This window comes from Apodemus sylvaticus, chromosome 8 (genome assembly GCF_947179515.1).
Source record: "Apodemus sylvaticus chromosome 8, mApoSyl1.1, whole genome shotgun sequence".
NCBI lineage: Eukaryota > Metazoa > Chordata > Mammalia > Rodentia > Muridae > Apodemus > Apodemus sylvaticus.
Window position 1 is genome coordinate 67,800,180 of NC_067479.1, and position 24,576 is coordinate 67,824,755.

Sequence of the window (24,576 nt, forward strand, 5' to 3'; positions counted from 1 at the left end):
TAGACCCAAGGCCCTTCTCTCTGAACAGTGGCTTAGGCTCTAAGGAAAGGAGCGCTCATTTCCAGCGTCTTCCACTGCAGCGCCCCACTCTAAGTTGGAACAGAACCTGGGAGCCCCAAGCCTGCATGGGAGAATGGGGGCCCCTCAGAAAACACAGGCCTGCTAGTACCTTTTCTTCCCTTTCCTTTGGCTCCCAAACTCCAAACCCCCAGATTTTTGGATGGCTTAAGGTGAATGCCCTGTTACTGGGTAACGTGGTACCATACTGCTGGGACGCTGTGTGAGCTTAGAAACTAAAGCAGCCCAGAGATGGCTGAGCTGCACAAGGTGCTGCATTCAGGGAACGAAAGGCCGCCACGCTTTGCCTCCTCGTCCCTTAATTCTGGAACGTCGGGATGACCGAGGGCTGAGAAACCGTAGATACCGTTTGCACTGAGTAAGAAAACTGATTCTCACTTGGGAAGTGACCAGGCTGCTAAGATGGCTTGAAAGGGGACAGGGTGGTACAATTAACAAGAATTTTGGAAGTGACCTCTCTTTGTTCCCCGAGGCAAGTAAGAAAATCTAGTGTGCCCCTTGCAAACTGGAATCCTGACTGATTATACCACTCGGGAGAAATGGCAGGAAGTGTGCCTCAAATCAGCGAGCCAGCCATGGTGGACATCTAAATTGCATCCCAGAGAGACTGGGGCAGAACTGTAGGGAGGAAAAGAAAGCCAACTGAATGTGCCCTAGACTCCCCACAACTGCCCCTGCCCTCCCTCTCTCTCTCCCTCTCTCTCTCTCTCTCTCTCCTCCCCTGTCTTCCTGCCTGTCTTTTCTTCTTCTTCTTCTTCTTCTTCTTCTTCTTCTTCTTCTTCTTCTTCTTCTTCTTCTTCTTCTTCTTCTCCTTCTCCTTCTCCTTCTCCTTCTCCTTCTCCTTCTCCTTCTCCTTCTCCTTCTCCTTCTCCTTCTCCTTCTCCTTCTCCTTCTCCTTCTCCTTCTCCTTCTCCTTCTCCTTCTCCTTCTCCTTCTCCTTCTCCTTCTCCTTCTCCTTCTCCTTCTCCTTCTCCTTCTCCTTCTTCTTCTTCTTCTTCTCAACTTTAAAGACTGGATTTATTTGGAAAAAAAAAAACAAACCAAAACCCTCAACCAATTTTCACACCTCAAGACATCTCCCAAATAACGTCTACAAATTACAAATCATTTTCATAGAAAAATATTTTTGCACAAATTTTACATATTTTCAGGAGCAGGAAATAAGTCATCCCTGCTTTTATTTAACAGAACAAAGTAGGAGATGAGGATACCACAGCTTTCTTTTGTCAAGGGCAAGTGTCTACAACCAAAGTTGTATTTTTGTACAACTCTAAAAGCCTACATCCTAGCTACTAGCCAGTCAAGTCCACTGGATAAGCAATTTGCTGTGCCCATGGCTGCAGCACACTATACCAACGCTTGCACACTAAGACCAAGGTATCATTAATCTGCAGGTACCCTGACTTCCTGCAACAGTGAAACTTGCCATCTTTGGAGCTGACCCCTATAAAGGTGTATATCAAAGCAGACAGGTCAGGGTCCTGTATTGCAGGAGAATCCAGGACCTTGGTCAATAGTTCTTTGCATTATTCTCAATAATTCTCAAGAGCAGTTAAGAAACCAACCCTTCTAAGCAGAAAACCACACAGCGTAGGTCACATTATAAACCCATGTACCGGTGTGGGGTTCCCGTGAAGGAGACTGACAGAAACTTTAAACACCCCAATCAAGACGAGGGCCTCCAACTCGGCTGTCCTCATTCATGTACCCCTATGCACCACCCAAGTCCATCATTTGAATTTTCTGTTCTCCAAGAAGTGACAACAGCAGGAAGCCACAGATGGGGTCAGGGAAGAGGGTACAAGAATGCTGGCTTGCTTGAAAAAAGCAGAAATTCCAAAGGCCACAGCTGTAGTGGCCAAGATAAAATGCCTTTTAGAACAGGTGTGTGACTTAGGGACTACTTTGGGGAGGCTAACAGTATCACTGAGAACATGAGATGACCAAAGTGACAAGGCTTTGGAAAAAAACGTGCACGTATTCAAAAGTGTTTAGACGGGACAAAATCAGGATACACAAGAGTAGTTTGATTTGCTCTAGAACATCCGAGGATAGAGAGACTAGGAGAGAGCACAGGTTGTGGGGGTCTGCTAAGTATGGCTGTCTCCCACCTTCTCGTCTCCACCATCCATGGAGACGGCAGTGTGCTTGCTTGCTTGGGTTCTCCTTGGATTGTTTGGCTCAGGTGCAGGTCTGGAGTCTTGATCCTTTTTGCTGTCTCTCCTGTCCAACTCCTTCCAGTGGTATTTGCCCCCTCCATCTCCAGGACCACAGCAGGAGATGCTCTTTGGGGACACCCCATCTATTTTATTTACTTCCTTTCTTTTCCTTCTTCAGATGGCTGAGCCAAAGCTACTTCCCATCACTTGTAGGAACTGCTGCCCTGTGTCTGAGCTCTGAGATCCAGAAGGAGGGCCAAATCATTGCTTACCGTCCCCCCCCACCCCACCCCCATTCTCCTTTGGTGAAGGGGCTGACATTACCCTTAGAGGCTGATTGGGTTTCTGAGATTTAGTGGTTGGAGAAGGACAGTCTTCTTTATGAAGTGCTTCATTTTCTAGAGACTTCCCACTCTCTCTCCTTCATGAATCTGCCCCATGTGGCTGAGGCCCCAGTCTGCAATGACTCACTTCCTGTCTTCAACGGTTCTTTTCTGAGTTCACCAGGCCAACTTAGGTGTCTCTGCTGGGACCGGCCATCTAGTTCTGGCTCGTCTAGCTGATGCTGCAGCATCTCCTGCTCCCTCTTAGCCACTCCTCTTGTTTCTCGAGCAGCTGTGTCAACAGGCTTTGCCCCTCCAAAGATAGAAAGAAGCCACTCAACTGGCCTGGGAGGTGCAGCAGAGGCATCGTCTTACTTAGGAGTACTCTGAGGCATTCAGTTTGGATTTTGGGGGGTTGGGGTGGGGGTTGGGGGAGAACCTCTGTTATCACACCTATAACCACCCTGCGAGTAATAATTTCTGGTGTTCCATGATGATCAGTGACCCCGTCTGTCATAACTGTCGTCATAGTGGTCCTCACCTCATCTGTAGTCACCATCCCTACAGTCCCCACTACCAAATGCTCTCCTGCCACTGCCTATCCTGGACTCATACACTCATAGTCCCTGCTGTCTCTGTTGTCACAGCTATCCTGGCACTCATGGTGACCCATATCTCAGCATAGCCATCTGAAAGCCATCCTGATGCTGCTTGGAACTGTAACTTTTCTCCAAAGCTAGCATCAGTTCTTCCAGGAGGCTAGTCCTCCAACATGTCTGCATCTGGACAGGCCCTCCTCTCTGTATCCGTTTTGTGAAAGTCTTTCTTGCCCAGAAGAACGATCATCCTGTCTTTGCTCAGTGCTCCATCAGTGACTTCCACTCAGAATACTCATTACCTAGAGGGTCCTTGCCAATCCTTGAGCACCGACTGGAGCACTCAGGTTCCCTAACACTCCCAGCCAAACCTTACAACCTGTCTGGGTTGTTGGGGTCACTTGGCAAGTGTACAGCACTGATAGCTCATCCTCGAAGAATTCTTTAATGGCGTCTTCTGTCATGTCTTAGGGCAGGTTCCCTAGGAAAACAGATAGGGTGAGGATTTGGGCAGACAACGCCAGTTGATATTTAGTTCCTCAGCAGCCCTTGGGGCAGTGGGAGGATGGAACAGTCTATCTGAGGTGCCCTATGCACATGTCATCATTACTGTGCCAGATCATCTGTTAAATCATCAGCCTGACTGCCTGGCTTGGAGACCAGTGCTCCCTTCCCCCATTTTCAGCTCTAAACCTTGTTTCGGATGTGGTCTTCCCCTTCTTTATCTTCTTTTCTTGCTAAGGCTGCCATGTCAGGAGGGGAAGGAGTGCTCCCTCAAAGGCCCCCCTCACTACTCATTTTCATTTGGAAGCTAAACCAGTTTGGAAAGACTAAATTAAAATTCAGCTTTTTGTCTGACACCTAGCCCTCTCTCTCTCTCTCTCTCTCTCTCTCTCTCTCTCTCTCTCTCTCTCTCTCTCTCTCTCAGGCCCTAAATCAGATTAGCAAATATAAGTGTTTGTTTGGAGATTTTGTTTTGTTTTGTTTTCTTGTCTTTTGACATTACAGTGTGCATTTTCCCGGAGCATATTTTCTTCTTTTGAGAAGTAGACTAAACAGTCTCTGCAATAATGAGGTATACAGGCAGGAGAAAGCATTTCATTTCTGGGAGGGATGGTTTTCTATTTTCTTTCTCTCCTGATTAAGCTTTCTCCTAGCCAAATGACTAAATTGGGTTTCTAGGCAAGGCAGCTGTCATGGTGTGTGATGTATACTATTTATGCAGGGCCCACAGGGGAGCTGTGTCATTTGTCCTGTCTTTAAATTGAGGTCAGAGTGTCTCACACACAACCCTTCCCTGGAGAATCGAATAGACCCGGACTAGGTTGCACACATTGTCTGTCAGCTCAGTGGAAATGTCATATGGGACATGTCACTCCTGTCAAATAGTTTGTGACCCTTGCACTGGCAGGTCAGATTCGGTCAGCACTTCCAGGGCTGCCTCTGGATCTAGCTACACTGGGTTTAGGGCTAAGTCAGCTCACAGAAGGCTCTTCTGTCTGTCTAGATCCCGTTCTTGAAACTGTAAATAGTCCAGCCAGTATCCTTTCAACTTGTTTCTGGATTCTGCTACGCTCCCCACACCTAGGGGGAAGGCAGCAGTGTGGACAGCACACCCTATCCCACCATCCCTGGAGACTATACCCTCCCCATGTCTACCGGGCTGCCTGGATTAGCACCACCTAACAGGGCAGGGTCCTCTGTGTGATGTCCTGGAGACAGAGCTGATGTGTCTGCTCTGTCTCAGTGAAGAACTGTCCAGGTTTCTAGATCAGTGTTATTTTTCCCATCTCCCAACACTCATGCAAACACAAAGACCAACAGCGAACTAGATAACTGTGCCCTGGGGCAGGGGATGCGGCTTCTTCATCATTTATAAAGAAACACGCTAGATGGTGACCCCGGGCTTCCGCAGAGCCCAGCTGAGCATTTTCTTTTCTTTGACAAGCCTTCAGGTGCATACGATGGAAATCAATTATGACCAATCAAGAAGCAATGAATGATTTTGTTGTTGTCCTGAGACACGTTCTTATGTAGTCCAGACTGGCTTTGAACTCACTGTGTATTGAAGCTGCCTGTGAACATCTGATGCTCTTTGCCTCCTGAAAAGTGTTTTATTGTATGTTTGTTTTGCTGGAACTCAGGGCCTTGTGAATGCTGGGCCAGTGTTTGCCATTGAGCTGCTTATGTTCCCAATCAGTGAATGGTTTCTGTTTTGTTTTTTGTTTCGTTTTTTTAAGTGAAATTAGGTATCAAGAACATGAACATGTAAATGGATATGTAGGCTTTCAGATGGATTTTTTTTTTAAATAAAGAAAGCTATCATCCGTAATCTCTCACTTGTTATAATAATGAGCTTTTCTTTTGAGTCATAAGGAAGATTATTTCCATCAGCTGTTCTTGTCCTGAGAGTATGCCTCAAGCTGAAAGTCAAGGGTCTGCAACACAGAGGTCAGATGAGGCGGTCTTTGTGCGGAACATATGAAAGGGCTGCATAGTTCAGCCAGGGTTTGAATTACTGCCCGGGTCATTGTCCCATAGTAATACAAGGAGTGATTTCAGCTTTGGAAATGTTGCCTTCATCTCCCGGGGTCTTTAAAAACTGATCAGGGAATCTGGCCAGACAGGCCTAAAGTGATAACTTAGCAAAGAAATAGGTTTATCAGATCAACCCAAAAGGACAGGTGTGATGGTGCACACCTGTGATCCCAGCCCCCAGGAAGCTGAGGAACCAGCATTAGAGATCAGCCTGGGCTACACAGTGAGTTCTAGGCCAGCCTGGGCTACATAGGAAGACTATTTCAAAGAACAAACAGAACAGATGTGGCCGTCCTGTCATACTCTCTGCATGCACCTGCTTAAATGAACAAATGTAACAACAATGGGAAAGTTAAATATAATTTTTATAATTTTAAAATAAAGGCCCCTCAAAATAAGAAAGGATGCGTCAGTTGACTGTGTTGGTAATTCTATGTTGGCTTCTCGACTGTTATCTATAATCCATCCAGGAGGGCAGATAGCTCAGGCTAGCCTTAATAGAAGGTAACCATAAGGGGTTTTCCACTGGTAGCAGAGGTCCAGGATTCCCACAGTGGACTATTAAGTTTCCCTAAAAAAGAAAGACCAGTACTCAACACAGTGCGTGGTATTCTTCATTCCTGCGTTTTTCCTCAGGACCCTTGTCTGTTGCTTCCCTTTCCATGAGCTTCTCAGACTATGTGTGTCCTGTTTTTTTTTAGGGCCCCACCCCGCCCCGCCCTCACTCCCACTCACCTAGGATGAGTGATTTTCTTGGGTGGGAAAAGGAAAGTGGAGAAGCAACATCAATCTCAATGGTCAGAAGCTGCAGAGCAACACTGTGAGCAAACAGAGGAGAGATCAGCCCGGCCTCAGCCCAGCTGAACCTTAGAGCACCTCAACAGTCCCCAGGGAGAGGAGACAAAGGGGCGATTCTTTTTCCACCCGGGGCTGGCTCCTTTTCAGACGACAAGCTCCTGCTCTCGCTGCCTCTGAGATATCTCCTCCGCTCCCTCTCCCAGGCATCAGACCAAGACAAACAGGCTCACAGGATTAGCTCCTGGGCATTTCTTCTGACCTGGCTCAAGAAAGGAAGGAGACCGTTTGTTTGAGAAATCAGGAACAAAGTGTCAGGTGGCTGTGATTTATGGCAGAAATAGGAAGAAGAAAGTTGAAATAGCATCACTACCCAAACAATCCTGCCCTGGAAAGCAGGGGTCAAGAGGGTTTATCAAAAGCCGGGAGCCCTTCCTGGTGGTGCATGCCTGTGATCCCAGCACTCTGGGACGCCAGAGCAGGCAAATCAGGAGTGGGAGGCCAGCCTGGGCCCCAAGCCAGATCCTATAAAATAAAACAAATAAGAGCTTTGTACAGGTAAGATTTTCTGATTTCCTGTGTGAAGTAGGAAGGAGAAAAGCTAAAGAGCTATGAGGTTGGACTGGATCTAGCTGTGTTCCTAGAGGCAGCTGGGTGTGTGCTTACAGGGCAAACAGCAAACACCAATTTAAAAAAAAAAAAAGGCAACCTGCCTGGTCATGGAGTTTCTCTCCTTCCAGCAAGATCCCAACAGCATATCCCATAACTATGGACAATTATCCTACGGCAATTACAAAGATCCTGTGCTGGTAAAGACTTGTCTGGTTTCCAGTCACAAAGTCTCTGTAAGGCCTGAGCCTCCTGCTCCCTTTCCCTTCTTGCTAGGACTGGCCAAGAGCAGACCAGCACCAGGACTCCTCTCTCTGGGCCTTACCCTTCCCAAAGCAATGCAGCTTGCACAGCAATGGTCAGCCACAGGGGAGAGACTCACAGCCCACCTGTCACTGGCCCACAGAGAGGATGTGTCTCTGGCGTCAGTAAAGCCAAGAGCCCCCTGTTCCCTGTTCCCTCTCTTCTGAGACTGCTCCACTGCGGTTTACCAAGGATGGGTCTTAATCTAGCCATGCAAGGGGAAGCTGGCTGGGCCTTGTTAAACTCATTCCCAGAGGACAAGTAGGCACTTCCAGGACACTTGCAGGTCTTTGTTCCCTCTCTCTGGGAGTGTAGTGACTTTCAGTGCTGTTAATCTCTGGTTGTTTACATGACAACATATGGTGTTATGAAGTTCGTCTCCTTCCTGGAAGGGAATCCAGGCCAAGGATGTCTCCTTGTATATTGGTTTTATTGATCAGTAGCTTTGAACAGTCCTGTTAACTGGTGTATGTCTGCACAAACCCATTTCAAATAAACGTTTGGTTAAAGCAGACGACTGGACCATGTTTTATTTTGGAATCCCCCTTTCACACCCATAAGCAGTTACTGTAACCACATAACCACGCCTCCTTCATGAGAAAAGGCTCTAGAAAGCCGCACCAGGTTTTGATCCGTCAGTCAAAAGAAAGAACTGTGTCTAAGTCAATACCACCCAAGCCCCACCCCGGGGTTCATCTCCACATCCCTGCAAATCGGGAGGGAGCTTTGCAAATTCTGTCAAGAACAGCTTCAGCTCATGCCATGGGTATTTGGTTCTTTCCTTCTTCCAGTGTAGGGATTAAAGCCTGGACATCCTAGGTGCCCTGCTGGGAGCTGCACCCCAGCCTTTCTCAGGTGCATGTTCCACAATCTATTCTGACACCCCAGAGATCCTCCTGTATGCTACCTGCCCTTATTTTCCTTTTGTTTGCAGTGCCATGAGTCCAATGCAGAGCGTCTCACAGAGCAGGCAAGCATCCTAACACCCATCTATGGTCCTGGCGTACAAATCTAAAATGCTTAAACCCTGATAGGATATCACAAGTAGACAATCCGCACTCTGGAACTTCATTTGATTTACAAAATTATCTAAAAAGTATGATCTAAAGCTTCCTCCTGGGACACTTGGCCGCAGGTGTTTCTAATAGATGCTCAGTCAGTGTCCTAGTTTCATTTCTTTTTGTTGCGATAAGATATCCGGACAAAGGCAACCTCAGGAAGGACAGAGTTTGTTTCAACTCTAGTTCCAGGATGTTATTCCATCATTGTGAGGAAGGCAAGAGCTTCAAACAGCTAAGTCCCATCACACGCACCGCCAGGAACGGAAAGAAAGAAAGGCAGGCTTGCTTGACAGTGCGCACTGTGATTTCGTCTCCATACAGTTCAAGACCTAAGGGATGATCCCACCCATAGTGGAGCGGTTCCTCCATCAGTGGACTTAATTAAGACATGTGCACAGTCCAACCCAATGTAGACAATCCTTCATCAAGACTCTTCCCAGGTGATTCAGGGCCTGTCAGGTTGACAGTAAAAGACACACCCTTCTCAGTCAATATTACCAAAGGAGGTTAAAACCCTTCCCTTACAAACCCACTCAGGTCAGCGCTTGGGTGTTCACTCATTAACAGTGTGCCACACACATAAGCAAAATAGTTTAAATCTTGAAGACTGACCTCTGACCCCCATTAGCTGCAATGAAGTGCTCTGGCCTTGAGATTCCGGAATGGTAGCTGTTTACAGGAAAGACACCTCGGCTGAACTCAGAGCCCCGCCTGCTCCAGAACAAGTCTAAATGGCCTGTTTCTCAACAGTTTCTGTGGTTTATTATAGAATCACTCACAGAACTGAACGACACCGATATTCTTCCCATCTATTCTGAATTTTTTAATGCATTTTGATTTGAACTATTCTAAGTTATTTGCAGAGAAATTGCTTTTGATTTCTCCCCAACTTTCCAAAAGTGTTTCTTCATACATTATTTTCTGTGGTTAAAAGCCTATCTGCCTGGGCCAGAATGTGGCTCAGTAGTGGAACACTTAGTGTGGGTGAGGCTCTGGGTTCCATCTCCAGACCCAGACAAAACCACACACACACACACACACACACACACACATTTGCAAGCCTTGCCTTCATCTGCCAGCTAAATTGTAACTGCTACTTCTCCTAAAAGCCCCAAGTGTCAAAATGGCTGGCTACTGAATTCTAAACAATCCTGCCGGAATATGGTAATCCAGCCCCTGGAGCGCCATCTGAGGGAACTGAGTGCCACATTCCCCAAGAGGCCTTTTCAAATGTCCTTGAAAGTATAAAATGGAAAATATCCCAGCTGTCCATCAGCAGTAGTATAGATAATTAGGAGTCCTACAATGAAATACCCCCACCACAATTAAAAGACACAACAGTGGTCATCATGTAGAAGGAAAGGCAGACACAAAAGATTCCACACTGTATAATTTCATGTCTATGAGGCTCAACACCAGGTGCAACCCATGTCCCGAGGAAGAGAACTTCTGACCTTCTTACCTGGGTGATGGTTTGTTGACGTAGACACTTAAAATTGTGTGCTTGCTGTATGTGAATGTAATGAACTGGATAGAAAAGCTAGATGGGGGCTAGAAAAGGGGAAATCATTTGAAATGTAAACAAATTATATCGAATAAAAAATAAATAAATAAATAAATAAATAAAAAGAAAAGCTAGATGAAGTGATTCAGTATCAGTCAAAATTAAACATAACAATAAAATTAATTGTTCAGAGTATAAAGTTATTGATGAGAGGATATGGAGTTGTGTGTGTGTGTGTGTGTGTATGTGCGCGCGCCCGCGCTGGAACACAGTGCATGCCCATCAAAGATTCCAGTGTTCAGCCTCAGGACCAACTCTCACTCTGATTCCCTGAATCTGGATCCATCCAAGGGAAGCCTCCACATGACCAGCCATGCCAGAGAGACTCAAGGACGAGAGAACCGTTGTGGGTTATAAAACCACAGTGTAAAGAAACGAGACTGCTCCAGCAGGCCCGGCACACAGAGAAAGTACTGATCAGGGAACAGAGGGAGCCAGTTGAAAAGACATCAGGCAAAGTGTAACACTTGATTGGCCAGTGGAAGAAAAATCAAGAATCGTACCCCTAAGTTACTTCTAGGGTTCTCCCTCTGTTTGATGTATTTGTTTACATAAATATATGCATTTCTTTATATTGAACAGATTAAAAGTATCTAAATAGGAGTTGGAGTATGTATTTATAGGTGCAGGTGTTACATGCTATGTGATGTCCTTTTGTTCCTCAGAGGTGAGAATTACAAGACTCAGTTCAGAGATGACAGAGTAGGCTCTCATCAGAAACCACTGAGCATGCACTAGAACTGATTCTAAGTTGGTTTTGCTTGATTCTGCGTGGGCTCAAGCAAGCTAAACCCTGCAGAATCCTGTGTGAACTACCCACATATATGCAGCCCATTCTGCTCAAAACATCCTGGAATCAGTCTTCACACATACATGCACACATAGCAAATTTATATTATTGTTACAAATGACAGTCGGTGGCTGGCTTTTTCCGTCTCTTGAATCCAAACTAGGCCAGGATTGTATGACTTTTCTAAATGACCTATATGTCAAGATGGCTGAGATTAAAATTCAAGTTTTTTTATGTTTGTAAACAGTCTTAAAAGGCCACTGTCATTTTTCACTTAGGTTTTTAGAACATTACTTTTTAGGGGCTGGAGAGATGGCTCAGTGGTTAAGAGCACTGATGGCTCCTCTAAAGGTCCTGAGTTCAATTCCCAGCAACCACATGATGGCTCACAACCATCTGTAATGGGATCTGATGCCCTCTTCTAGTATGTCTGAAGACAGACAGCTACAATGCATTCACATAAATAAAATAATTTTTTAAAAAAAGAACATATCTTTTTAATTTCTTGTTCTAGACATTTATGATTTGCATCTAGGCCCCTTGATTCTGGGTGTAAATGTTGAAGACATGCAGCTATAGGAGATAACATGGCTGTCAGAGTGGAATCCTCAGCAAAGCTTCACGATATTATAGCGGGAACAGGTGGTTTACAACTATAATCCCTGCATGTGGGAAGCTGAAGCAGGAGGATTGCTGGAAGTTTGAGGCCTAGCCTGGGCTACATAGTGAGTTCCAGGCAGCCTGGGCTATATGGAAGACCTTATCTCAAATCACTGAATCACTCTTTCACAGTGTGGAGGTTTTACACTCAACATCTTTAACATGAGTACCTTCAGTTGTTGGGAAGAGAATTAATAGTTTCCAATGTTTTAAAGTATTTTAATGTTACTTTATTTATTTATTTTTATTTTATGTGCATCGGTGCTTTGCACTCTTACTGTGCATCAGTTATCTGTGTGAGGATGTGAGATCTTGGAGTTAATGACAGTTGGGAGCTATGTGGGTCCTGGGATTTGAACCTGGTTCCTCTGGAAGAGCAGCAGTGCTCTTATGGCTTAGCCATATCTCCAGTCTCTAATTTCCAATTCTTAACCCTGGAAGACACTCAAATCAAAGGTACGTGAGGGCTTCTTAATTAATAAACAAAAATTTTTGAGAAAGCGAAGACGTGTCAGTTGATTTGTGCGGAGGGAGGAGGGTAAGTGGGCACTCTAGGGGCATCCTCCTATGCTGGCTGCAGTCCTCCCAACACGCTGGGAACTTTTTACAACCCAGTGTTCTTGGCCCTTTAAGCAGGAGAAGCCCTGTGGAATCCTGTCCTGTGACGCTCCCCCAGCAGCCTTGTCCGGCCCTCTCGGCCCCTCCCCTTTCTCAGGCTTGCTCCAGAGAGTCCCTGTAGGCACCCAAAGCTGCCAGAATCTGCTCCAGACCTTTGGCCTCACCACACTGGACTGCCCTTCAGAGGCCATGACTGTTCTGTTATTCAAAAGGCAAGAGGAATAGGCACAAGCAGGGCATAACCAGATTTTTTTTTTAATTACAGAAAGTTCAATGAACCATGGATGCAATCACGTTATTGATTTTGTTCAGCGGTAGTTGCGCGAAGTCCTGTATGGCCAGCCGTGCTTGGAGGCTTGCTTTTTACTCAAATGGCCAACAGGGAAGTCTGATTTCTATTGATTTCTCTGTCTCCCTATGGCCACCCACTTTCCAGATCCCAGCAGGATCTGATTCTAATGCCACACATAGAAGTCTGCCCTAGGCGTGCACACACACACACACACACACACTTCAGGGAGACGCCATTCTGTCCGACCAGGGTAAGTGAACAGGAGTCACAATTCCGAAGACCGCTAACTTTATTCCTTGGCATCTAGGAAGCTCAAACAACTGCAGACAAGTGTGAGGGTGGGCGCCATTTATCAGTTGGCTGAACCACTTCAAGAAATCAGTGTGCATTTGTGTGCTGGAGGGCTGGCACTGTAACAGGGTCACTGTGCTAGTTCCAAGTAGGGCTGCCTTGAGAGAGCGAGCCTCTGACTCAGAAGTCCTCCTAGCCTCAGCCTTGAGGACCATTCAGTCTCCCAGTCCAGGTCATTTGTGGGCCCAATTATCATTACAAACTTTGTTCTGATAAAATCATAGATGCTAATTTATAACAAAACAAGGACTATATGGGCCACTGAGCTCGGGAAGTAAAGTCCTACAGTTTTGAAAGCATGAACACAGGGGCCTGTGCGAACCCGCTCGGAAGTGGAGGGCAAGGAAGGCCGGCCCATGCGGCGTGGGGTTGGGGGAGATAGCCTGTGAATCACACTTGTCTCCTCAGGCTGGCCACCTGGGATGCTGATGTCAGTATTTTTGGGTGCTGGAGGCCTCCCACGAGGTAGGCAAATGAGGAAATAAGTAAGCCATACCACAGCCTGCTACTGACACATTGTAACCCTTCTACTTGTGTTTTAATTTGCTTTTGTTGAGATCAAGATCTTACCCTGCAGCCTACAGGAACCTCAAACTGTCCTGCTGCAGGCTCCTGGGATGACAGCGATGGGCCTTCACACCCAGGTCAAATTTGTTTGTTCAGAAGTCATTCTGAACCAGGCTGACCTTGAACTCACTGCCTCCTAAGTGCTGAGATTGCAAGCCGGAGCCACCAAGCTAGGCCTATACTTTTCAACAAATGAGCTGTTAGGTTTTTTTTTTTTCCTTCCTTGGAAAGATCTCCTGAAATCTAGAGAATCCCCTGCTATCCTTGTGAGTCAGAGCCATCAGCATAAACACTGTAGCAAATGTGTGACTGTTTTTCCATCAGTAAATGACCCCCCTTTTTTTAGACAGACTGAAGATGTTTCAAATGAATGCAAATTACACCACAGAAGTTCAGAATTGTTATATTCCCAAGACAGCAAGAAAGGCATGCTGGGACTAGGTATTTGTATTTCCACTTCGCTAGCTAGCTCTCTGTCGTTCCTCCCGAAATCCAATAGCTCTGCAATTGCTTCTAGTGATATCATCTTCAGAAAGAAAGACTCTATAGCTTTATTGGATGAAACCTTCCATTTTATTGACTAGAACTTATGTTTTTACCACTCAGAAAAGTGACAAAATCAAACGATCTCACAGATTCAGAAATGCACAGAAGTCAACCTGCATCAAGCAAAGTCCTGCTGTCAGATAAGGAACTGCCCAACTACCACTGGCTTGTCACTTGGCTTTGTACAGCTAGTGCTTAAGCCGGATTTTACCCTCTGAGATGGTTGGGGGGAGGCGAAGGGGTGAAAACTATTTTGTGACACTGAAATTTCATGGAACTCAGATCTCAGTATTTATAAATCAAGTTTGGGGCTGGCAAGATGACTCAGTGGGTAAAGGGGTTTGCTGCAAGACTGACAGTGACGTGAGTTTGGTTCTTGGGACTCACATGGTGGAAGGAGAAAACTACTCCCACAAGCTGTCCTCTAGCCTCCACAGATATGCCATTTTATGTACCTACCTACACACACACACACACACACACACACGTACACACAGCTTTGCTGGAGCCCAGCCTTGCTCGAGTGTGAAATACCAACTGTGGTTGTTTAAAGGCAGTTGATCAGCTCCTAAAAATTACTATGAGGACAGGAGATCCCCAATGGGGAAAAAACAAACAAACCTGCTTTTGAGTGTCAAGTTTTGCCACAGATACACCTGTGCTTCCCTGGTACCAGGTATCGTGTAAGCAAGGCTCATGGCCCCAGAAACAGCAGTCATGATTCTGCGTAACTGTGTTCTATTAATAATGAGTAATTATAAAATAAACATCCCCCGAAGAATTCACACCATAAAATATTTATTAAAAATTTAAAATGATTTTCTCCTGCTTTGGTTATTAAAATCTTTGATTCTTATCTGTTGATACCAATTGCCAGCAATAATGTAACAGTATCCCTGTCATCATGAGATGACAGACAGATGACAGAAGGCAAGAAGAAGATGCTGTGGGTGGGTAGGTATAAAACACCAAACTTCACAGCTATTTAACAAAATTTGGCTTTGCTAGCAGTTGAAAATTCACTTACAATGTACTTAAACTTTTCCCATAAGTGATCAATGTACAAATTCAGTAGGATTTGATAAATTAAAATCTTGGGCGGTGGACACAAAGCTTTTGACGACTGAGGATAAAGGGACGTTGTGTCTCCTCCAGGGGCTTTTCTCTGGATTTCACAGCTCCTGCTGCTGGAAAAATAAGCCATTCTGATAACAAGAGTATAAAAAAGCCTTCTGATTTGCAAAGTGGTTCACATCTGAGGTTTAAGTGCCACCCCACGTCCCTGTGATCGCTGACGACCTATATGAGCATCTCCTTAGTACAGTTGTTTTTCACCGATCTTCATCTGCCCATCGAAAATTTCCTGCCCTTGGGACTATTTAGATAAGGGGATCCCCAAACTGGGCAGAACAAAATGAACCACCAGGCCCTATCTCGAGGCAAAGTTGAAAGTATCTTGGAGAGCAGCAGATGACAGCTCATGTTTTCAATTGGAAAAAAAAAAGCATCCAATTGCTTCTTGGTACCACTGTAGAGCCAGGAAATAAAAAGGCGACATCAAAAAGAAACAAGTGGATTCAATGCCATTCCACCCCCAGAATTTTGAATGTCTTCATTAGAAATGTACATGGTCATTCCATCTCTGTAACGTAGAAAATCACTTAAGATCTCTACACATGGTTATCAAAAATAAAACAAAAAACAAAAAACCATAATAGCCTCCCCTCCCCCAAAAGCATAAAAATAGACAGACTATATCTTTTACAATGAAATTAAGACATGCCTCTGGCGATCGAGGCTGCCGACTAGGGTCGGAGTTCAAGCTCGCTTCTCTTCATAATAATTATATAATTTACATCTCCTTTCAGCCTTGAACACTGATTTTAAAACAGCCCAGGTAAGGGGGAGGTAACAGGTATTCTCCTGTGCCACCAAAACAAAAAGGAATAGAGACATCATTCAACCCCTGCCTCTGGCGGCCACACCTCGAGGGCACTTAAGGGGCTCAAGCATTTGTCACAAGCTTGAGGGCACAGGTGGCAACTCCAGGGGCTGTGGCTTTCCATTCTGCATCTGGACACGCACAGACACGCTGCTCTGGAGCTGGCCCCTTATAGGTTAGGGGTGAATGACGTCATCCGGAAGAGCGTCGATGGGAACAGCACCAACGTGAGCAGACTTCTGGTGCGAGAATCGCCCTCTGTTGCTCAGTCTCATAAAGGAGTCTCATCTGTGACCTGCAGGCTATACGGTCACTGCAGGGAACATCTTCTGCTCACTGTTAGTGTGAGCGAAGGAGGGCTGCACTGGTCTGTAGCCGGGCTGCAGGCCATCCATAAATGGAGGCACTGGCGTCATGGGCACAGAGTCATGTACCGCATACCCCACATAGGGAGGATGCAGGTACTGCCCTTGATGGGGTACGATCTGGGTGGCCTGCTGACAGTTGAGTACTGAGAAATTTGTGGGCATGTTGACGTACACATTGTTCATGGTTCCCTCGGGCAAGCAGCAATTGGTCTGTGATCTCGTCGGGGGAGCCCGGGCCCCCGAGTTCGCACTGGAGCTGGAACTGGCAGCTGTGCTGGACTGACGAGAGGATGAGCCCCTGGAAGTGCTGGCACTGGGAATCATGGGGATGGCCTCCATCAGGCGGTTGCCCCCGGGGGCTCTGCTCTGCTGGGGATCCTGCTTTGGCCGCAGACATCGGCAACAGCAAGCAGCTACGAGGGACCCGAGGATGATGAAGGCAACGAACACGGAGCCAACGATGAGAAACGGGACGTAGATGGGAACTGGAGAGAGACCAGAGACACAGCATTATGCTTCACATGAGAATCACTGATCCTGGTGACCAGCAAAGACTGGACCGCCTGGCTCCGTCACAGGTCAGAGATGCACAGGATGCATCTTCGTGGCCAAGGGTTTTGGGACGCTGCCAAGGCCCGCTAGCGTGGCAAGGCTCCCGGAAGCTAAACTTCATAATCCCACTTAGATTCCTCTAATACAAGACCAGGTGCCCCCGTCTAAGTCGTCAAAGTACAGGCTTGATCTAGTTGAGCAGAATAAGTCTTCCCTGGCAGGGCACCCACCAGATCTAAATGCAAATGAGTTGACATGTCTCTACATCTCTAAATCTTTTTTTTCGGTCTTCTAGGAAGTTTTACCCATTCCTTGGCTTCTTTTTGCCATTATTTTTAACAAGTTTCTTTTATTATAGGCAGAACAACAACAACAACAACAACAATAATAATAAAAGCAAATAACTTAGGTAAGATTCTGAACCATTGTCATTTCAAATAAGAAATAAGACATGGAAGGGGAAAAACAATCAAAAGACAGACGGACGCTGGGCCAGGGAGATGGCTCAGCAGGAAAAGGCTCTTGCCACCAAGCCTAATGAACTGAGTTCAATCTTCAGAACCCAGATGGCGGACACAGAGCTTCTCCAAGTTGTCTTCTGACTTCCAAATGCATGCCACAGCGCATGCACACGTGTGTACAAGATGGATAAAAGTAAAATAATATATTCATAATAGTAAGAAAGTGCACAAATCTAAAATATTCTGCTTTATAAAAGTGAATAACATAAAAGCTGTTACCAGAGGCTGAGGGTGAGTGGGGAAGAAGGAAGGACAGCAAGAGCTAGTGGATTTTAAGTTATTCTGAAAAATAAAACTCTAAAATAACAATAAAAGGTTGCTACTAAAACCAGCAGTAATGAACTTCACTTTAAAATTATTTTCTTAAAAAAAAAAAAAATCTTTCGGGAACCTGGCATGGTGTGACTCACAACTTTAACATTTGGGAAGCCAAAAACAAGAAAACTGTCTTTGAGTTCAAAGGCCAGCCTAGACTATGCAGTGAGTTACTGGGCTAGCCTAGGCTATAAAGCAAAACTTAACACATTATATACATTTATACACATTATATACAAATATTATAATTTTAAAATAAATGACGTAATTTTTTCAATTGTGGGAGCCATTGGAATGGCGGGCAGGCATGCTAGCAAGGAGACCCACAGCTTGCTCAGGACTCAAGCATGCAGGAGGGGCTGCAGAAAGTCTCTGCGCTACTGCTGTGGAAATCTACCTACATTAGAGAGACTGCTGCATTTTCTGCTGCATTCCCAACACGGTTCCTTTTTTGGCAGGGTTGGGAGTGGGTGTGAGGTTGTGGGGAGTTGCACTGGATGGAGTTCTCCCAGGTGCTAAGAAACCATTTCTCCACTGAGCCAAGCCCAACCCTCCCTAACAACCTGAACAAGAATTCATGGGTCTCACCAGCCTTGGTGAGCCAGTCGCCAGCATTTCTGATGGGACAGCACAGAGCCCAGACCTCAAAGGTCAGACCTGCAAATGGCATTTGCAGACGATATTCTGGGAGTCGGCGCTCCCATTCACATAGCACACAGAATCACAGAGAAATAAACGTAAACCAGGCGGTGGACACTGCTGAGCAGAGCCACTGGAACACTCGGGATCAGCTCAGCAGACCAGGAGGCTCGCTGCCATCTGTGGTCCAGCTGGCTCCTGCAGCTGTACTGTTCTCATTACACCAGCACTGCAGGCCAGGTCGGGGACCGAGCAGCGAGAGCCAAGCCCTTTCCTACACACATTATAAATATTTCATTCCCTAAATTAAGATGCCAGCTCCCTCACGTTATAAGTGGCAAACAAACAAACAAACAAACCCCATGGAGATGTTTTTACCTCCAATATGATAGCAAAATCGAGCTGAAATCAGTCTCCGTCCACATAATGAGTTTGGGGGAGAAATAACTGTTCTCTTTCCAGGATTTCTTAATTGGAAGTGTAAATAACTACAGAGGGGTAAAGAATGCAGCGCTACCAGAAGCCCCCACAGGCTTAATTGGGCAATTCATCCTTCATGGCAGAAGGACTGTGAGCGAACCAGGAGACTTAAAGGGAGGACTTAGGAGAGGAGTGAAGGGTACCCATGCCCAGCATCCACAGTATGAGAAGATTGGCCGCTGCCGCCGGCTTTAACCAATGCCATCCCGACGTTTTCGAAGTTATTAACAAGCCCAATTTAACAGACACCTTATTGTAGCCATTTGGCTCATTTCTCTAGGCTTTGCTCCCAGACCACACACTCCGCAAGGCTGAGCTGGAGTGCAGATGGTACCTTCTCCAGAATGACCCTCAATTCTTCTCCCTTCAGACCGAAGTCAGTGTAACGGCAGGAATAGCGAATTTACAAAACCGCTTAGCTGCACAGAAAAGAGCTGCGGGGCCTGAGACTGCTCTATAAAGCAGAAACCACCTGTTCCAAAGCTCCGGCAACTCCAACCCTATGTGCTTGTAGCACTGACACCACACACACACACACACACACACACACACACTCACTCACTCAATTTGGCAGCCTCTCCTTGAGGAAATGCCATCTACTAAATTATTTGACAGGCTTATTTTCAAAATCTGGCTTTGTCTATTAAGAAATAGTCAGAGTCTCAATGAGCAAAGTTGGGCTCTGTTCCAATGGCACGTCTATCAAGTCAGCCTAAGGAGGCCAATCCAGATTCCTAGAGGCCTAGGTGGTCGCAGGGAGCTGTGCACTGGCTCCTGCAGGAGAGACTGGATCCCTGGGATGTGAAGAGGCTCGTCGCCCACCGGGGTGCACCCTTGCCATTTTCCTGACTAGTCCCAAGAAATTCAGTCCAATGGAAACGGAACGAAGGGGAAGGAAAGGAAAGCAAGGACCATGAACAGAAACAACGTTTTGTCTCGATTTTTTTTTGTCCCACTTCACACAAAATTAATGAGTAGGGGAAAACAAAACAAAAAACAAAATCAAACCCCAAACAAAAACAAACAAACAAACAAACAAAAAACTCAGACTTCTGCTCCCAGGCCTTTTCCTAAACTCTCCAGGTTTCCAGGTAGGTCCCTCTCGCCCAGGCAAAGAACCGCCCTCCCCCTCCCTCTTTGCACCTGGCTGCCGCTCGCCTACCTGCCGAGCTGTCTGGGCCTTCTCGGTCCGTCCGGCCAGGCTCCCCTACGCCCTGCTGCCGGTCGTTGTCGCAGCCGCCCTGGTCTAGGCGCGCCTCGGCGCTGGAGCAGCAGTAGCGCAGCGCGCAGCTGCCGCAGCAGATGGTGGCGTCGCCGCCGTCGAAGCGCTCGGGACACTGGAAGCCGATGCGCCAGACGCCCTGCGCGTCCAGCCAGCCGTGGCAGTACTCGCCGCTGGCCCGCGCCCCCGCCGCCAGCAGCGCGGCCAGCAGCAGCTGCAGCAGCGACGCGCGGTGCCTGGAAGAGGTGGAAGGTGAGCAGCGTCCGCCCCACATGGCACTGCCCTGGGCACCGGTGATGTCTCTAGAGGACACTGATCTCTAGAAGTTATGGTTATGGTTCGGCGATCCCGGGGGCTTTCCGTGGGGAACACTCCCCTCTGAGGCGAAGCCCAGACTGCAGAGCCAGCGTCTAAGTCATCCCTCCTTGCGAGTGACCCAGTCCCTGCTAGGTTCGGCTTTCACAGGGGCATCACAGAAGGAACGTTCCTGGAAGCTTGGCTTGAGATCCCACCTTCCTTGTGCATCTCCGAGGGAACACCTCGCTGCCGACCGGGAGCCAGGCCGTGGCTGGAGCGTTTCAGCATCAGGGTCCGGGGCTGGTGGGTGCTTTTCCCCTCTATTCACTTCCCCGGCAGCGAGAAGCAGCGAAGGAGGCGAGCAGTGCGTGCAGTGCTCCCGGTGGCAAGTGCAGCAGCGACCGGCTGCGCTCTGCCTCCGCCGCCCCGTGCTCGGTCCTCATGGCTCCGGCCACCGCTCGGGACGGCGTGAGTGTCCGCACCTCCCCTGCAGTCCCGGAGCCCGCCCGGCTGGCGGCGGCCGCGCTGCTGCTGCTGGGCGCGGGGCCAGCGGGCTTCCCTCCCCGACTCCTGCTGCAGCCAGCGTCTGGTCTCCTTCTCCCTGTCACTGGTGCGCCCGGAGCAGTGCGCTCCGGTGGGAGCCGCCCACGGAAGTTTCAGTCCCTCGGGCTACGGGAGCAGAGGAGCGCGCGGACACCCCACGCTCGCTAGGCAGGGCTGCGGACCAGCTCCGACTGCCAGGCTGCGCGCCGCGCTCCCCTCTTAAAGAGGGGCTGGAGGCTCCCCTGCGCGCATGCGTGGTGAGCGGGCTTTCCCTACTCTATGGGACGCCAGGGGACAACGGTAGTCCTTCAGTTTCCTTCACCAAAGGTGTGTCCGTGGCCAGGCAGCGGTGCGAGTGAACAGAACAGACAAGTGGGGAAACACGTTTTAAGTCAGCCACGCCTTGGAAGCCAGTTAAAGCAAGGAGAGCAGAAGCAAAAGTTTAGTGTGGCTCTTCGACATCCAACATTCTGAGTTACTCTGATAACCCTCCAAGGGATAATTCTTACTTTCCTTATTACAGACGAGACGACCCAGTCATCACCCAGATAGACTTGTCTTGCTCAGCTTCCAGCCTCCAGGCCCAGGAAGAACACAAACCCTATCTGAGCTGTGGGACCTGGACTTTCCGTGCCTCTGCACTGCACTGTAAAGAGGTCAGCAAGGACTTCAATAGGGTCGCTGTCTAAATCAACTATATCATTTTATTAGGTTTTTTTCCCTCTATAATTGGGTGTGGTGATTGTTGATGTCCGGCAGAATGGTGCCTCCATGTGACATTTGACCTCCTTGGCTTAGACAGCTGCAGCCAGGAAGAAGGCAAGGAAGGGTCCAGACGCCAGCGATTCTGAGAAGAAACGGATAGCTTCACTGTTGAAGCAGCTGAGCAGGTGCTGATGCTATTAAAGTAGCGAGGAGTATTTTTAAAGGACCTACTGCGTCTTTCGTCTTTCTCAGCTGGAGTCATTCCACGTGAATCCTAAACCCAGCCCCTCAAGGAGGAACCATCACGTGTTTCCGGGCTCTGTTTCTTTGGGCAGCTAATGGAGAACCGGCTGTGACAAGAGTACAAAGCAATTTTGTCCATAGCAAAGACATTTGGGGGTTAAACCACTGTAGGGCTCTTAATGCAACCCTTACCTAAAACACTGGGGAAAGCCCTCCAGTCACCCCAGAAAATGTTCACAGAGAAAACTCTTCCGTCTGTGCCTGGGCCCGACAAAACAACGTATTCATGTCATTCAAGCTGCAGTTGCCCGGAGCCCCAGAGCTTGTGTCTGAGAAGCATATGTTTGCTCTCCCACAGAGCTCCACTCCAGTCCTGAAAAGACATCATTTAAATGCACCTGCGATGAGCTAAGAAATGAACAAAACTTCAGCATCGAAGAAGCATTAATTTCATAAACACATTCTCCATCGAGTACTGGGGACTCGCCTTGACACCTTGGCCGTTTCCCTCAAGCAGGTGGTCTCCAACCCACAAACTAACTAGGCCCAACCCTGCTGAGCATCAGAGATCAGATGGGTATGACCAAAACTCACGCAGATGCTAAAGTTTCTGAATTAACAGAGGAGTTGGATTGGAACGTAATCAAGCAAGTGGTACGATAATCTACAGGCAGCGTTGTGCAGAGGCAATTTGTGTGTGAGCAGTGAGCATGGATGTGTTACTATGTGCATGTATGTCTACAAAGATGAGCATGGGTGTGGTGGCCAGAGATTGACTGACGTCAGGCCTCCTTCTCGGTTACTCTCTACATTGAGACATGCTATCTCACTGAACCTGGAGTTTGTCAAGTGAACTAGACTGGCAGGCTTATTAAGTTCCAGAGGTTTCCCTGTGTGCCCCCCATCCCACTCTATGATGGGATACAGGCCAAAGCCACCTCACTTAGCTTTTCTGTAGGTGCTGGAGATTTGAACTCAGGTCCTCATGCTTGTATAACCCACAATTTACTCACTGATCTAACTCCCTGACCTATTACAGGGCCAGTTAAAACACACAGGGTGACATTAGGCTGAGAGGAGAAGCTAGAAAAACATCAGAGGACTAGTATTTAAATTTAGGCCCTGAGAAGCCAAGTTTTGGTGGATGGAGTGTAATCTTGGGGATTATGGTTAGCTGCCATTTACTGAGCACTTACTAAATTCTAGGCAGCCAAGTCCCTGTGATGGCTGACAACCTATCCTGAGCATCTTTACGGCACATTTAATCTTCACAGCCACCCTATAAGGAAGACAGCACTTTGCTCATTTTATTGGTAAGGACAAATTTCCCAGCCTGCATGGACAGAGGGTGTTAATTGTCCAGTCATTTTCACTTGTTGCTTGACTCCAAAGTCCATTTACCAACTCACCACTACCACCCGTAGTCACCATATCCGGTGTCCGTATAAACTGACTCACACCAGGTGGTGGTGGCGGCGGCGGCGGCGGCAGAGGCGCACGCCTTTAATCCCAGCACTTGGGAGGCAGACGCAAGTGGATTTCTAAGTTCGAGGCCAGCCTGGTCTACAAAGTGAGTTCCAGGATAGCCAGGGCTACACAGAGAAACCCTGCCTCGAAAAACACAAACAAACAAACAAACAAATAAATAAATTCACCTGCTACTCTGGGGGTTAATACTTTTCTAAAATTTATTTTGCTTTCAATTATGAGTAGATGTGTTTGTCTGTGAGTGGGTATGTAACATGTATGAGTTTCAGAGGCCAGAAGAGAGCACTGGATCCCCTGGAGCTGAATTACAGGCAGTTGTGAGCTGTGCCTTTGAATGCTGGGAAACTTCAGTCTTTTGCAACGGGGTTACTACTTTAAGTATTCTTCTTAGTTATTGTGTTTGATACAAGATATTTGTATTTAGTGCAGACAGCCCTTGCCCCATGCGCCCCTTTCTCTACCATTTATGTGGGTCTCCAAAACACCCATGGCTTATCCAGGGTTCATAACGAAATTGTTGGACTTCTCACACTGAACTGGTCAGATGGTTTGATCCTACCATGGTTTAAGGACAACGTTTCTGTTTCTTTCCCAAATAGTCAACAGTTAGTCTATGAAGGCCCTTTGAGAAGTCACATCTTGACCAGGAACTTAAGCTGATTTGAGAGTATGGGCTTGTGAAGAAACGTGAGGTGTGGAGGGTTAGATTTACTCTGGCAAGATTTGCAAAGCCTTCTGGGAGCTGCTGCTGCTGCTGAACCAAAAGGACCCACAGAATCTTTTCGAAGGCAATGTTCTGCTGAGGCAACTTGTTCACACTGTGGTGCTGGGTGAGGGCAGGATGAAGCCGAGATGACACTGATCACACCTTCTTCAGATTGAGGATTCATTTCTGGGAGAGGTGGGTGGCTGCAGACCCAGGTCTTGTCGGGAACAAATCTATTCACCATGCCTGTGTGCTCATCCGGCACTGTCACATCAGGATCTGAAAGTGGGTGTTGAACGTCACATCCTTCCTTGTTGGTCTGGACTCCCAGAATACACTGACTTCTCTCTCCGTTGTCTTTAATGGAGGTGGCCACCCAGGTAGTGAGGAGGAAGAATGTCAAAAAGGGCCAGGGTGGAGCTGGAGCTGGTGATGGAGAGGAAGAGGAAGAGGATTAGAGCAGCACTTCCCTGTACTGGAGGACTGTCCAGTTTTCCAGATGACTAATACAGCAAAATTAACACTTAGGGAAGGAAGGAAAGAAGGAAGGAAGGAAGGAAGGAAGGAAGGAAGGAAGGAAGGAAGGAAGGAAGGAAGGAAGGAAGGAAGGAAAGAAGAAAGGAAGGAAGAAAGAAAGAGAGTGTGTATGTTCCTGAGCCCATACTCTCAAAAAAGAGAGACAGAGAGACAGAGAGAGAAGAAAGG

General features: G+C 47.3%; 1 protein-coding gene and 2 pseudogenes across 1 annotated transcript; 1 reads left to right on the forward strand and 2 right to left on the reverse strand.

The window, feature by feature from the left end:
- Positions 1 to 2,168: 2,168 nt before the first annotated feature.
- On the reverse strand, positions 2,169 to 3,290 carry LOC127690700 (eukaryotic translation initiation factor 4B-like; annotated as a pseudogene).
- A 10,564-nt stretch (positions 3,291 to 13,854) lies between these two features.
- On the reverse strand, positions 13,855 to 20,203 carry Shisa2 (shisa family member 2). The gene is made up of 2 exons (XM_052191278.1): positions 19,830 to 20,203; positions 13,855 to 16,645 (listed from the first exon to the last, which is right to left on the reverse strand). The coding sequence occupies exons 1-2, from the start codon at positions 20,161 to 20,163 to the stop codon at positions 16,095 to 16,097; spliced, it is 885 nt and encodes a 294-aa protein (XP_052047238.1). The 5' UTR covers positions 20,164 to 20,203; the 3' UTR covers positions 13,855 to 16,094.
- Positions 20,204 to 20,979: 776 nt separating this feature from the next.
- On the forward strand, positions 20,980 to 24,329 carry LOC127690701 (40S ribosomal protein S9-like; annotated as a pseudogene).
- The last annotated feature ends 247 nt before the right edge of the window (positions 24,330 to 24,576 follow it).